Source organism: Anser anser, assembly GCF_964211835.1.
Source record: "Anser anser genome assembly, chromosome: 1".
Taxonomy (NCBI): domain Eukaryota; kingdom Metazoa; phylum Chordata; class Aves; order Anseriformes; family Anatidae; genus Anser; species Anser anser.
Genome location: NC_139720.1, coordinates 76,204,882 through 76,218,689, shown reverse-complemented (window position 1 = coordinate 76,218,689; position 13,808 = coordinate 76,204,882). Strand labels below are relative to the sequence as shown.

Genomic DNA, 13,808 nt, shown 5'->3' with positions numbered 1-13,808 from the left:
ATCTTATCGTGTTAAGCTTCCCTAGCACATTCACACAAAGTTTTAATTAGTTTATATCTGGAGACCCGAGATAGCATGCAATATGAGAATATTCTGCCACACCTGATACTGTAAAGCAAATACATAATATTTGATGGTAGGTCAGAAGTTACTAAGGAAGGATCCTAAAAGCTGAAACACCCACCAGTATCTCCAGTCCCCTGAACTGCAGGAGGGGCTGGAGGCTTCAGATCCCTGGACAGGGGCAGAAGTTCCACCTCTGGGAGGAGGATAAGACCACTTTCAGATCTCAGCAACAAGGGATCTCAGAGCGTTCCCATCATCTTAGAGCACACTGATGATTCATACATGGTTACATGGCAATATTTACTAAGCTCTCAGGAGGTAAATCCATTAGGAGAGATTAGTCAGCTGTCAAGCACCCATTCCTTTGCATAAGAATTATATTCTCTGAATACAAGTTCTCATCTTCCAACAGGAACTTCACCCTACCACCTACTCACTCTTTTCATAATTTCATAATCAGTGAGTTAGGACATGCCATTATGTTTTCAGAAATTGCAGAGGAAAGTAACAGGGGAGACACTGACAATGATAAATGGAGATTTGAGTGTAGCAACTTCTCTCTCTTTATAACTGAGCATTATCAAAGAAGCACAACTTTTGATTCATTCGGAGCCAATCACAGTTGCAAGGAAAACAGACTTCGCTGGCTACAGATTCATCTCTGTCCAAGTCCAGCTAACCACCTCAAGCACATTCACTGAGCTCTGCACACCTATCAGCAGCATAGTTCATTTTCTGTTCGGAGTACTGCATACTTCCAGTAGGACACATCGTGGGTGCAAGGAGACCACATTGAGGTTCAGAACATATCACACAGTTTTTTGCCTTTACACATGAACACTTAGGAATGTTGATTAATATCACCATTTCTCGCTCTGTCCAAAGGATATTCCACTTATCACTAAAATGGAAGGGATTTGGGCAACACTGCCTGACAGGAAGGTTGGCAAATACTACAAAGCATGCTGAAATCATGCACTCAAGCAGGAGAAACTACTTGTTGATGGGTCAGAAGAGCAAGACCTCGTTCTTAGATGTATGGCCATTGAGTTTGTAAAGCCAATGCAAAGAGGACTGTGGTTTTCAAGACATCTTGCTGTAAGAGCTATACCAATAAAGTAGTACTAACTGCACTGCTTCTTCAGTCCTTTGGGTTCAAAAGAATTTTCATGTCTTCCCAGCTGTATCAATTAGTTTAGCAAATATTGGTGCTTCTGCCTACGTTTTTTTTTTTTGTCATGCTTTTAAATAAGTCTATCCTAAGCAGGACAGACCAAGCATATGGTATGCCTCTCTCTTCTAAAAGGTGTTGAATTTGGAAGCCACTCACAGGTCTGTGAGAGCTCCACACCTGCAGGAACCACTTTACCACTTATTAGTGCTTTTATCTCCTCTAAAAAAGAAGCAGCAAATGCAGCAAGGCAAAGCAAATGCAGTAAGGCAAAAGCAGCAGGAGTCCAGCTCTTTATGTTACAAGGGGATGGATACCGACTCTGTCTTTGCCTTCAATTTGTTTGCTGTATGCCATACTCTGTTTCTCTTTGCTGCTGCTATACCACAAAACCCTGCCAGGTCAGGTTACTGCTCTGTTTATCTGGTTCTTCAACGCTATATGTTGAAGGCCCCCCTGATGAGGCCCTAGTGTAGCATTTCATCTCCTGGAGACCAAGTGGTCTTTTATCAGGACAGAAGCACTGATGGGAGCAACGGCAGGTCTGAAGGAAACCGGGTTGAAAAGCGTTATGAGCTGGCTTTGTGCTATGAGGTATTTTCCCATGAAAAGTCTTCAGCCACATAGGGTAGTGATGGTAAGTACAGAGGCTTTTTACAAGTCTATAACCCATTCCAGATTCAGCAGTGGCCTGTAACAACCAGACCACCGGGTTTCTAATGAATGCAGTGTAAAGCCTTGCCACATTTGACATCCTTCTGCTTCCCCACACGATGAAGTAGGCTGATCTAAAGTGCACATGCATATGTGTGTATTTTTGTCTCGTTTTTTCCCTTCTTCTACAGCTCCGAAGTGCAATGAAGTAGCATCATCTGCTAGCAGGGCACACAGACGCAACCCCGTACAGCTGCTGTATGAAGATGGATGTCTGCAGAAGCCCTGCTGGCACCGACAGCGAGTTTCCTGCCTCAGGGTCCTGTTTGCTCCCAGGGGCGCGAGCTTTACCCGCACTCCCTCTTCTCTTTATGCTGGCATCTGTCTGTGTAAACACGGCTGCTGTGGTTGCCAAGGAATCAAAAAACACATGCGAAGAAATAAAGATCCTGCAAGGAATCCCAGATGCAACTCTCTTTATGGGAAAGATATTCTATTATCCAGTGCCAGTATTTGCCTTTTGGGGAACAATAGCTCAGTACTAGGTAATACTATTAAATACACTTCTTGGTACAATCCTGCAGCAAACAGGTATTCACTTTAGGTTTAGAATGAACTCATTATAGGTCTCCGTCCCTGATGCATTTTAAATAGTCAAGAATGGCAAAAATCTAACCACAGTTCACTGCCAATGTAACAGTTACGTAGTGAACAAATAGAGAAAAACCATGTACAATGTGTATGTTATCTACCTGCAGCCTGAAGAACGTGGGGTCTTTGAAGCATAGTGTTGCCACTGCATTTAAAGGAATACTGAACAAGAACTACAGAAAGAGCAAGGTGGTGTTGTTTTCTAGAAACCAGCTGTTCCTTAACTTCTCTCTTTCCTAATTAGAAGTTGTGATATGTAAAACTAGAGTAGGAACGCTTACCTCCTGTTTTTAATTCCATTTGTCATCCTTCCTCTTATGGAGCAGGTCACTTTAGCCAGCGGTGCAAATTTGCCAAAATGGTCGGACTTCAACCCCAACACAAGCACTCTGCAGGGACTGCCAATGGCAGGGGAGAGTAGAGTGTACCTGCTGAACGTAGCTGCCTCTGGAAGGACGTGCACCCAGAGAGCTGCTGTAAAGTTCACCATCTTTGTTCATTCATGCATCTTACTCCCAGACACAGAGGAAAGCTTGAACCACATGCCAAAGAGCTACGAGTGAGTATTGTCAGCTTTTAAAGGTTTTTGCCCAGAAGATGAGCCCTCCCTAAGTGACACAGGGTGGTCTTTTTCTACTATGGAAGTATGATGCTGGGAAAAAAAATAAAGAGAAAAAAAGAAAGAGGTTGAACAAGGGCATGTTGAATTGCAAAGCAGGAGGCACCAGGCTTTGCTGCTCAGGAGCAGCAGCATGGGCATGAAGACTGGGAGCCTGGTAGCAGTGGGTGTTGATGCTACAGGTGGCAACTATCAGGGCAGCACCCAGCCCCCGATCCTGTTAGGGATGGGAGCTCTTCCCCAGTGGGAGGTTCCCATCATTGCCAGCAATTGCCTCTGCAAGACACTGTCTACTTCCACTGATGGTACAGGGCTTCTTTCTGCATATACTTACATTTGATGCCTATCAGACTGGAAATCTCTTACCTGTATTACTTTCAAGTCAGCATAACAATGATAATATTTGGTGAATTCAAACCATGTTGCTGTGCTCTAGACAAGCAAGAGGATCAAACTTAACCGTCGTTGAAGTTAATGAAATGGAGCGCATTAATATAACCAAGTAGGCGGAAGTTTTGGATGAAGAGGTGCGATTTTGAGTGATGCATGTGCATAATATGACAGATTAAATTTAAACAAGTATCTTCACAAAAGAGGGGGGTAGATAAACAACATAACCAATGCAATTTTGAACTTTCAATACCAACCCTGACAGGTGTGGGAAGGAAGTTCCCATCACTTCCGCCGAAATCATTCTCCCTACTGGAGTGGAAACCCTGGAAGCACAGGAACGCCTCTACATCTTGTGCACAATTGCCGAATATCTCCAGCTGGATTCCTCCCTGGTAACCCTGTTGCAGTACACAGATGTGGCACACAGCAGCTTGCAGAACCTGACTGTGCTGGCTGAAGACACTGTGCACATAGACTTTGTGGTGAACCATTATGTAGGACTCTCCTGGCCTGTCAAGTGTGGCGAATTTGCTGCACTCCACAAATTCATCCAAGTGCTGCAACACAATGTTGATTCACGTCACCCCTCACAGCTGCTAGGATATGAAATCACTGGCTGGAGAATACTTAGGAGAGGTGGTTATCAAAGAAAGTCTCCAGGGTGGCAGCACAGGCAATTAATGATCACACCAACACCTACATTAAAAGCAATTAGAATTAGCCAGAGAACAGCTATGGAAGATGCTCCCAGTCCTTTGTCCTCTGCTGTGCCAAGCCACTTACTCATACAAGTTGTGGTATCACCTACTCAGAGTTTATCATGTTTATATGAAGAGCGTATAATAATAGCAAGTTACAAGGCTATCCACCTTGTAAGTCAAGAAAGTTTAGTCACCTTAAACGTGGACTCAACACGGGACATGCCAACTAACCCAACAGTATCTATAATGTTTGGTGACGCTAATTCTCCATTTTTTCTTTCACTTTCACTGGTTACTAAAACATTTCTCTTTACTGAGCTGGAAGTACTGCCTATCAGACCTTCTGGCATGTCCTTGTAGCAGCCTGAGCCTCACGTGCCTTAGACAGACTATTATTTCCATTCTAGTAAATCAGAACTATCCAGAATCCATCTCCTACAGGACATCACTTCAAATACAGACCCGTTTTCTAGACCCACGTATATTTTGATGATAAACACTCTTCATGAATGGCCTCATACCTCAGAGGCATTTCCTTCTACGACAGCATTTCATATATTTTTGCCAGAAACAACATCAACATCAGAAGTGCCAGATTACAGCAATGAGGCAAAAAGCCACTTTCCAAAATCTGAAATGCTTTCTAATGCATCCCCATCCCCAGGGACACTCCTGTCTCTATCCCCAAATGCTTCACTAACAGCCACAAATCCATCTGATTTCACATCTCCTGTCAATGACACATTTCCACCTTCACCAGCAAGTAGCAGGCCAAGCCACATATTGGTTCATGGCTATGAATACTTATCTAAGTCTTCTAGGAGTATCCCACAGCCCAGTGGGCTTCTATTCACTGAAGAAAAAAGCACAGCTTCCCCTGTGATCCAGCCAGAAGCACAGATCCTATATCCCAAGTTGAATTTCCATCCTGAAACCTCAGCCTGCTTTTCTAGCAGTTTATACAGCACTTTCCCTGGTAAAGCAGAAACATCTTATGAACCAAGCCTGAGCCTTCTGTCCCGTTCCAATAGCACTCCTTTTCTTACTCCGCCAGTAGACTTTTCTAGCTTTGACGTGTCTGAATTACCCACACCAACAAATATACATTCTTATTATGGTGGCAGCATGCTCAAAACACAGATGCAGTCTGCAGGTATTTTATCAACAATGGAATTGCATTCAGGCAGAGATCTGGGAACAAGAATGGTTTTGCCAAATGCCACTGAGCCTACCCTGGAGTTGCACAAAATCTCAGATGTCACGTCTGATGCCACAGAAGTACCTCTGGTGACTTTATTTAATGCCACTTCTTGTCTGCTCAGTACCATACCAGGTATGTTTAAGATTTGACTTTCTATTCATCTTATTTCCTACTGTACGAGTCCTGACAGAATAGATCAACATAATTTAATCTGCAACAGCATGACCTCACTGTGCTAGAGATATCAGCAACAGTGTTGTGTCCTTGCAAGGGAAAGTAATATTGTCAACTTGGTACATTTCCCCTAATGACAATCAGACCCCAGCTTTGGCTATCCTATCTAAGGAAAGATATGGACCCACTGAAAAAGCTCCTAAGCAACACATAGATCATCTGAATTCTAGAAAAAAAAAATGACACAAATGGAAATCTAAAAGACTGAGGAAAGATGCAGGTTTATGTAACAGCTTGCTGAAAAGATGAAAGAAGTGTTCTCCATATCCCGTGGGAACTGAAGCAGCACTAATGACCTTAAATTACAGTTAAGTTGATTTATGTTAGACATTAGATAAACTTTCTCACAGCGAGGATAAGACGACATTTGATGAGATTGCTCAGGGAACACTGTGGACATTTTTAAGAACGAGCACCAAATATTTATCAGAAATGACACAGATGTAGCTGAGTATGCTACAGAGTACAAAATTAGACTAGACATCCTTTACAGTTCTCCCCTTCCAACTGCATGAATCTGAGTCGGGCTTAAGTGCATGCTAGACTTCAAGAGATGGTAGGTTGGTAGGACCAGCTGGGTGAGTTTGCAGGATTGTGTCTGAATCAGCTTCTATTACATCTGTAAAAAGGTGCACATGGTAGATCTTAAATACTAAGTGCAGGCATTCAGAGCCAAACCATTCCTTCATTCTAGAGCAAAGTCACTGCCCCCATTTCTAATGCATTGACCTCATAAATGCTGTTCAGAACCGTCTGCTTTCTAAAGCTCTACCAGACCTACCTTACATCTATACCCATAGTGCAAGGCTGCAGTCTGAAATATTTAGGTTCGTAATCAAGTGTCCAAGAAACCATCTGTCAAAGCCCAGATAGACAACACAACCCTAACATGATACTGCTCTTGCAGTATCTTGCATGATACACTCTTGAGAGCACGTGCCGTACAGAGATTTTCAAAACTATCTTTCTGCTCCAGTGAGAGAAGCCACTTTGATAAAGGCTTCAGAGATTTTCTAAAGGAGAGGTTGAACGTTACCCAGCCAGGAAATATAACCTTGTTATCTTCATCACCTCAAACACTACATTTATCCTACACCATTTTCAACAGACTAAAATATTGAATAGTGATTTACAAGTTATTAAAATAAATGCCTAACGGTTGCAGTAACTTAGACATTCAATGTATTTTACAACAGTGTTATATTATTTTTCATTACAGTGCTCCCTATTGTAATGGCTGGGAAATTAAAATAGAAAACACAGTGGCCAAAGTCCACTGAAAGACAGAGCAATCAGACTATGGCATTCCCACTCAAGAGACATACTGATTTATTCAATGGCCACACAGCAAATCAGTTGCAGAACTGGGCCAGCTCACTTTACAGCCAGACATGAGGTAAGACTGTAACACTAGAAACTCCGTTCCACATCCCTTTCTTCTCTAGCCTCCTTCCCATGGGCCTTCCCATGCTGGCAAAGAATTTTTAATTACATGCCATAAAAGCTTTTAAACTGTATTCCCAACCACATAGTAAATTACTAAAATAGGATCTTTTACATAAATCCAAGCCATCTGTCACCTAACACTATAATAAATAACGCTCTTGTTTTCACAGAGATGGTTCAGACAGTACCACCATCGCACCATGGTCCAAGCACCTTGCTGTCTCCTACATATGAAATACTGCACTCCACAGAAAGTATATGGATTCTTCCTCCATTTTCTGTTTCACAAGAGCTTCAGAATAAAACCCCAGGTAAAAAAAAAAAATAAAAAAAATCTTACTTCTGAATATAGCTGTCATCTCTTTTAATGATCTTGCAAGGCATATCTTGTCTCCTGTACTACAACTCATGTAGTATTCAAAGTATTATGACCTAAACTTTGTGCCCTTTCAATTAATCTCTCCTCATTACTTATGTTAGGCAGTAACTAATTTGATGATAAGCCTAGGGAGCCACTTTACCGGATACTGCAAATTGGTCCCTATTCCAAAGTGAATAGTTCCAAAATATAACAAAATGAGAGAGAGAAGGAGCAGGAAGAAAGGAATATTTCTGTCACAGGTTGCAGGAACTCCCCAAGTCCTCATTGTCTTCCTTACTCCTCAAACTTGTCAGCAAGCTTGATCCAAGTCAGATTTCCTTTTCAAATTCATCACCATTTTGTCATCCTGCAGTTGACTTGGTGTCTGCTTATATGTTCATTCACAAGAGCTCTTCAAACTGGGCAGCTGCATAGCTGTCAAAGCAACGCTGCCCCAGGATGAGTATCTGCCACCTCCAGAAGTGGGGCGATGATGCTGAGACACCCAGTGTTTGCCTGATCAAGGTGAAATTATTCTTTATGCTAGACATGATTCAATAGTATAAAGAAAACACAAACCTTCTCATAAAATTCCCAAACAAGAAATCCATGTTCAGTGTTGTCAATGGATGATGAAACAATAACATGTTTTAATAATTACCTCATATGTAAGCTCAATTTCTGAATCTATTGGCAGAGCACTTGGCCATCAGGGCTGGGACCTATTCTTTACAGAGCTAAGTATTAATTCTTCAGGAAACGTTTCTGTTTCCAAGGAGGACACTGTATTTGTAAGTTATGAGCTTTTCTGAGTTATGAGCACTTTCTGAGGATCTCAGTTTGTGAAAGCACGATCCTGGGGTCCTGTAAATCTAAATTTGGTAATGAACATAAATCAAGGTGCCATCTGATGAGAGCTCTGCTAATAAGATACCTATGTTAGAGTCTTTGATAGGCAAAGTATCAGAGTACTATGCAGTCTGCTGCAGGGCAGCTCCAGACTGTAATCCACCCTCTGATTTTACTACACCATCCAATTGTACAAGGAAAGGCCTTTAAGGTTACAGAAGCTTTCCATAACTCAAAATGGAAAAGAAAAAAGAAAAAGTGTAAGCATTTACAATAATAGGAAGGAACACTGCACTTATTCTTTGATATTTAAAGCATCAAGAATGAGACATACTTGGCTGCCACCATGAACTAATAAGCACATCATCTGAGAAACATATTGTGGTATTTCTGTGTAAAAATATTAGACTAAGATTTAATTGTTTGGAAAGGCATTATACAAGACCTTACTAACATATTACACTAGAAGTAACAGTGCTGTGCATCTTCAGTTGCGTTTAAATAAACATATCACATCTAAATAAGCTTCAACATAACTAGAGAATTATAAAGTCACACACACAAAAAATACACCCAAAAGCACATGAAATTGTCAAGAACAATGCTTTACACTACCTTTATAAGCTTAAGTTTCAGTAGAATTGAGGTGAGTCTAGTATTTCCCCTGGCAGTTCCCAGCATTCCCTTTTGTCTTTCGCAGGTCGATGGCTATGTGAAGTGATGAGCACATTGTTCTTTTAAATAACAAATGCCATCCATCAGTTGAATGCAGGCTAAATAAAGGACAATAACTAAAGCTTCCTTCTCTTTTACAAGACATTATTAATTAGTTATCATATCATGTAGACATTTTAAAAGATAATTTAGCTTTTTGTTTTCTACATTTTAGATTTGAATTTTTTCTATGATGAAAACATGAATTCTGTTTCTAAAATATCCAGAACTAAAACCTAAACTCAAGTTTTATCAAGTTTTTAACTCTTTTTAATTGCTTTTGAGATTATCCTCCAATTATATAATGAATTGGTCTTGTTAGTGTCAGGTATAGAAGATAGAATTAACAAAACAAAGTGGGTTTAGTTATCACCCGTGTATTTCAGTCTAAATGTCCCAAGGAATAGTATATGATCTCCATTTAATGATGGTACAGAAAGTCAAGATTACTGACAAATTGTCAAGTTGATGTGATCAGAGAGAAATATTTTAAAATCTTCGAATCAACTCCCAAGATGGTGCCAGAATTAAGTGGTTGTGATCAGTTACTCATTTCATAGGAAAGAATGATTTGCGACATTCATCGCAAAAAGAAAGAATGTAAGAAAAACAGTGCAGAGTACTGTTTAAAGGAAATCTGTAAAAGGTATTGTCTGTCAAAGAGGAGTGTAAAGGGCAACATAAGACTTCTCATTTGAGAAATGATAGCTGATATAATAAGAAGCAATGGCCACAAACTGCATCTCAGGAGGCTCAGAAGACACTTGGGGTTAATTCAGTAATGAAGTAAGTCACCTAGACTTGATCTTCATACCAGAGATTTGTAAAGACTCATCTAGGCAAAGCCATGGTTGATCTCATTTAGTGTTGGCTACAGTTCTGCCTTGAGCAGGAGGTTGCCTGGATTACCTCCAGAGGTCTCTTCTCGCCAACATGCTCCATAATTCTTTGAGGCTGACATTTCTTTGCTATCATTCAGTATCAGATAGCTATTTCTTCCTCATAGCCCTTTCCCTTTCCTTCCCTTCCCAACCACTCTCTAAAGGGCAAGCAAACAATTCCCGAAAGGTTGTTCATTCAATTCAATTCATAACAGCAACTATCGGATGCCTCTTCTCTTTTCCTATATCTGCCAACACATTTCACGATGAGGAAAATGGCAATTCAACTCAGTTATCTCTAAAGTTAATCCCAGCTGATGGCTCTCCATTGGAATCAGAAAGCTGGCTGCAATTTAATGCATCTCAGCAGATCATGCACGGCTATCCCCTTGAAATTGATTTCCAGTATTCACCTCAAGAATTCGTGCTGTCTGCCACAGATTCAGGGGGACTGATTGCCTGGCAATCCTTCACCATCAACCTTCTGAAGCCCCCAAGGGTACCATGCCACCTTTACACCATCAGATCGGAAAACAGCTACTACTCCTTCCTGAGAGAGAGAAAAAGGATTAGTTTATTTCTAGAGAAGCTCTCCCTGTATTTGAACTCCGGCAATCCCAAAGACATCACAGTGACCGCTCTCAAACTTGGGTCCACAGTAATCTCATGGTATAACAGTTCGTTGTGTACAAGCGCCAACAGACCTTACAGGTGGTGTGCAAAAGAGGAAACCCAGGAAGCACTGAGGAAACTAAGAGTGCCAGATGGATATGTCAACCCACACTTCGTCCAAGCAATGTTACCAGAATACAAAATTGATGTCATCTTCAATGTTTCATATAGTGAAGTCTGCGTTCCTGCTACAGAGCCATTCAATGGGTCTTTCAACAGCAGTGTACAGCCTACACTTCAAGACTGGGATGACTCCATGACTGGAGTGTCCCCATCTGCCTTACTAAGCAGCCTTTGTGTCACTGTTGGACTGGTTCTGATCATATTAGTTTACTGTTCTTGCAAGTACCACAGGAAGATTCCTGGATCAAAGTCTATGTTTCCAAGCAAGTCCCAGCTAAGCCATGTCGATGTGGCGATGGATGACCTACAGCCTCTCAAAGCAGCTGTACATGAGTGTCAGGGTTCGCCCTCACCTCCGTTATGGATACCACCTTTGGTAGCACTCACTTCTCAAGAGCAGTATTCTAGATCAGTGAGACTGTCCCACACCACACCATCTTCCCAGCCACAAAAATACCAACTCCCACCCCCTTATCAAGAGAGTATGACTACCCAAGATGGTCAGGGCAATATCCACAGATTTAAGATAACATCTTCTAAGTGACAGAAAGAGCAGGTCTAGAGATAGACAACTTGTATGATAGAAAGTACTGTCCCTATTACTCAGGAAAAAAAAGTCTAAGTATTCATTTTTCAATTTAATGTAGAACACAAGTTGGTTATGCTATGCCTGATGCAGTAGCAGTAGCAAAACCAGAATCCTGAAAGTAAGTATTAAAACAAAATACCAGGTAAATCAATAGATAGGGTGGACAAACCAATGTGTCCATACCAGTCAGAGCCAGAAAACATATACCAAGCTGATGCTGGTGAGAATGAACCAGGGTTGAGTAAAATTAACTCCATTATGACTCCACACAATTTATATAGAAAAATCACAATCACCATCACAAAAGCCAATGTTTCCACTGAAATTCAAATGCACTGCAACACTTGAGTCTCTATGTTATCCTAGAACACTGGGTCAGTGTTTTCAAAAAAAAAAAAAAAAAAAGCATCCTGAAATTGTCTCTCTCGTGGGTGAGACTGTCCTTAATCTTTTCAAAACTTTTTTTTTTTTTTTGGTTAAGAGTACATATAAAGGGAACAGTAACTCCCTAACACGAAACTCTTCTCTTCCCATTAGGCAATTGTGTAACGTACTTTTTAAATTACATTTTTCAAGTTCCAGGCTTGTATCCTTGTGGTGGTTTTACTTGGGTGGGCTGCCGAGCTCCACCACAACCTCTCTCTCACCCCCCCTGCTCCTCAAAGAGGAACGGGGAGAAAATACGATGAAAAGGGTGCAAGGGTTGAGATAAGGACGAGGAGATCGCACAGTAATTATCGTGACGGGCAAAACAGACGCAGTGTAGGGAGATAGTAAGATTTATTGCCTATTACTAACAATCTAGAGAAGCTAGAAACAAAGGAAAGAAACCAAAAGCACCTTCCCCCCCATCCACCCTCTTCCACCTCCTCCCCCCTGAGCTGCACAGGGGAACGGGGGAATGGGGGTTATGGTCAGTCTATAGCGCTTCTTCTCCGCTGCTCCTTCTTGGTCACTCTCGTCCCCTGTGCTGTGGGGTCCCTCCCACGGGATGCTGTCCTTGCTGAACTGATCCAGCGTGGGCTGCCCACAGGCAGCAGCTCTTCAAGAACTGCTCCAGATATGGGTCCGTACCGCGGGGTCCATCCCTCAGGAGCAAACTGCTCCAACCTGGATCCCCCACGGGCAGCAGCTCCTGCCAGGTCACCTGCTCCTGCGTGGGCTCCTCTCCATGGGCTACAGGTCCAGCCTCAATCTGCTCTGGCGGGGGTCCTCCACAGGCTGCAGTCTCCGTCGATGCAGGTCCACCTGCTCCACCGTGGTCTCCTCCACGGGCTGCAGCGTGGAACCCTGCTCCACCGTGGTACTCCATGGGCTGCAGGGGGACAGCCTGCTTCACCAAGGTCCTCACCACAGGCCGCAGGGGACTTCTGCTCCGGCGCCTGGAGCACCTCTCCCCCTCCTTCTTCACTGACCTTGGCGCCTGCAAGGCTGTTCCTCACTCCTCTCACTCTCCCAGCTGCTGTGTGGCACAGCGTATTTATCCCATCTTAAATATGCTCTCACAGAGGCGCAAAACACCATCACTTATTGGCTCAGCTCTGGTCAGGAATGGGGCTCTTACCTAACATGGGGCAGCTTCTAGATCCTTCTCACAGAAGCCACCCCTACGGCCCCCTGCTACCAAAACCTTGCCACATAAACCCACTACAATCCTTCAGTAAGAGTGGCTCTCTACGCTGCTTCCATCCGTGACACAGTTGAAGGATGATGGTGAAAAAAAAACATGTAAAAGAATTTGTAAAAACTTCTCAGAGATTTTGGAATTCTTTCAGTTTAACAGATTAGTTTGTACAAAAGTTTACAAGTTCCAATCTTAATGTATAAGCTGCTTTAGAACTGCAAAAATCTTTCTTGAATTTGATCCTATTTCACACTGTGCTTTCAAAGTATCACTGTGTAGAAAGGAAAGGAGGTATATACAGAGTGCCATTTCCAGATCTGCCACAAGATTTTACTGGTGAGGGTGGATGGCCACAGCTCACCAGATCACTGACCTTACAGCTCTGAAGATGGTATGATTTCAACTTTGCTTTTTCAGGCAATCATGAAATGACACATACACAGGTGCCTGCCCCTTTCAGTCTCCGAACACATTTTGACACCCATAGGCAAAGTCAACAAGAGGGTAAATGTTTCAAAAGGCACATTTATGCTGTCACCTTGATTTATCTTTATTCTGCATTAGGCTCCCAAATTCCTCAGTTTCGGAGCAGAGCTGGACCTGGTCTGGCAGCAGGCTGCTGACCACCCGCATATGACAGCCAGCCCAAGGCTAGATCTGGGACTGATCTAAAGTCCCTCTGAGGGAGAGGCTGTGGATGTGGTCTACCTTGACTTCAGTAAGGCTTTTGACACCACTTCCCACAGTATTCTCCTCAAGAAACTGGCTGCTCATGCCTTGGACTGGCATATGCTTCATTGGGTTAAAAACTGGCTGGGTAGCTGGGCCCAAAGAGTTGTGGTAAATGGAGTTAAATCCA

The 13,808-nt window shown here is 42.5% G+C and overlaps 1 protein-coding gene across 1 annotated transcript; it reads left to right on the top strand.

Annotated features, from left to right (window-relative positions):
• Nucleotides 1-201: 201 nt before the first annotated feature.
• Nucleotides 202-11,280, top strand: LOC310892869 (dystroglycan 1-like; the record flags this gene model as incomplete). Its single annotated transcript, XM_083821109.1, has 4 exons — nt 202-1,874; nt 2,083-3,101; nt 3,802-4,601; nt 9,953-11,280. Exons 2-4 carry the CDS (start codon nt 2,860-2,862, stop codon nt 11,278-11,280), a joined length of 2,370 nt encoding a protein of 789 aa, XP_083677235.1. The 5' UTR covers nt 202-1,874; nt 2,083-2,859.
• Nucleotides 11,281-13,808: the final 2,528 nt, after the last annotated feature.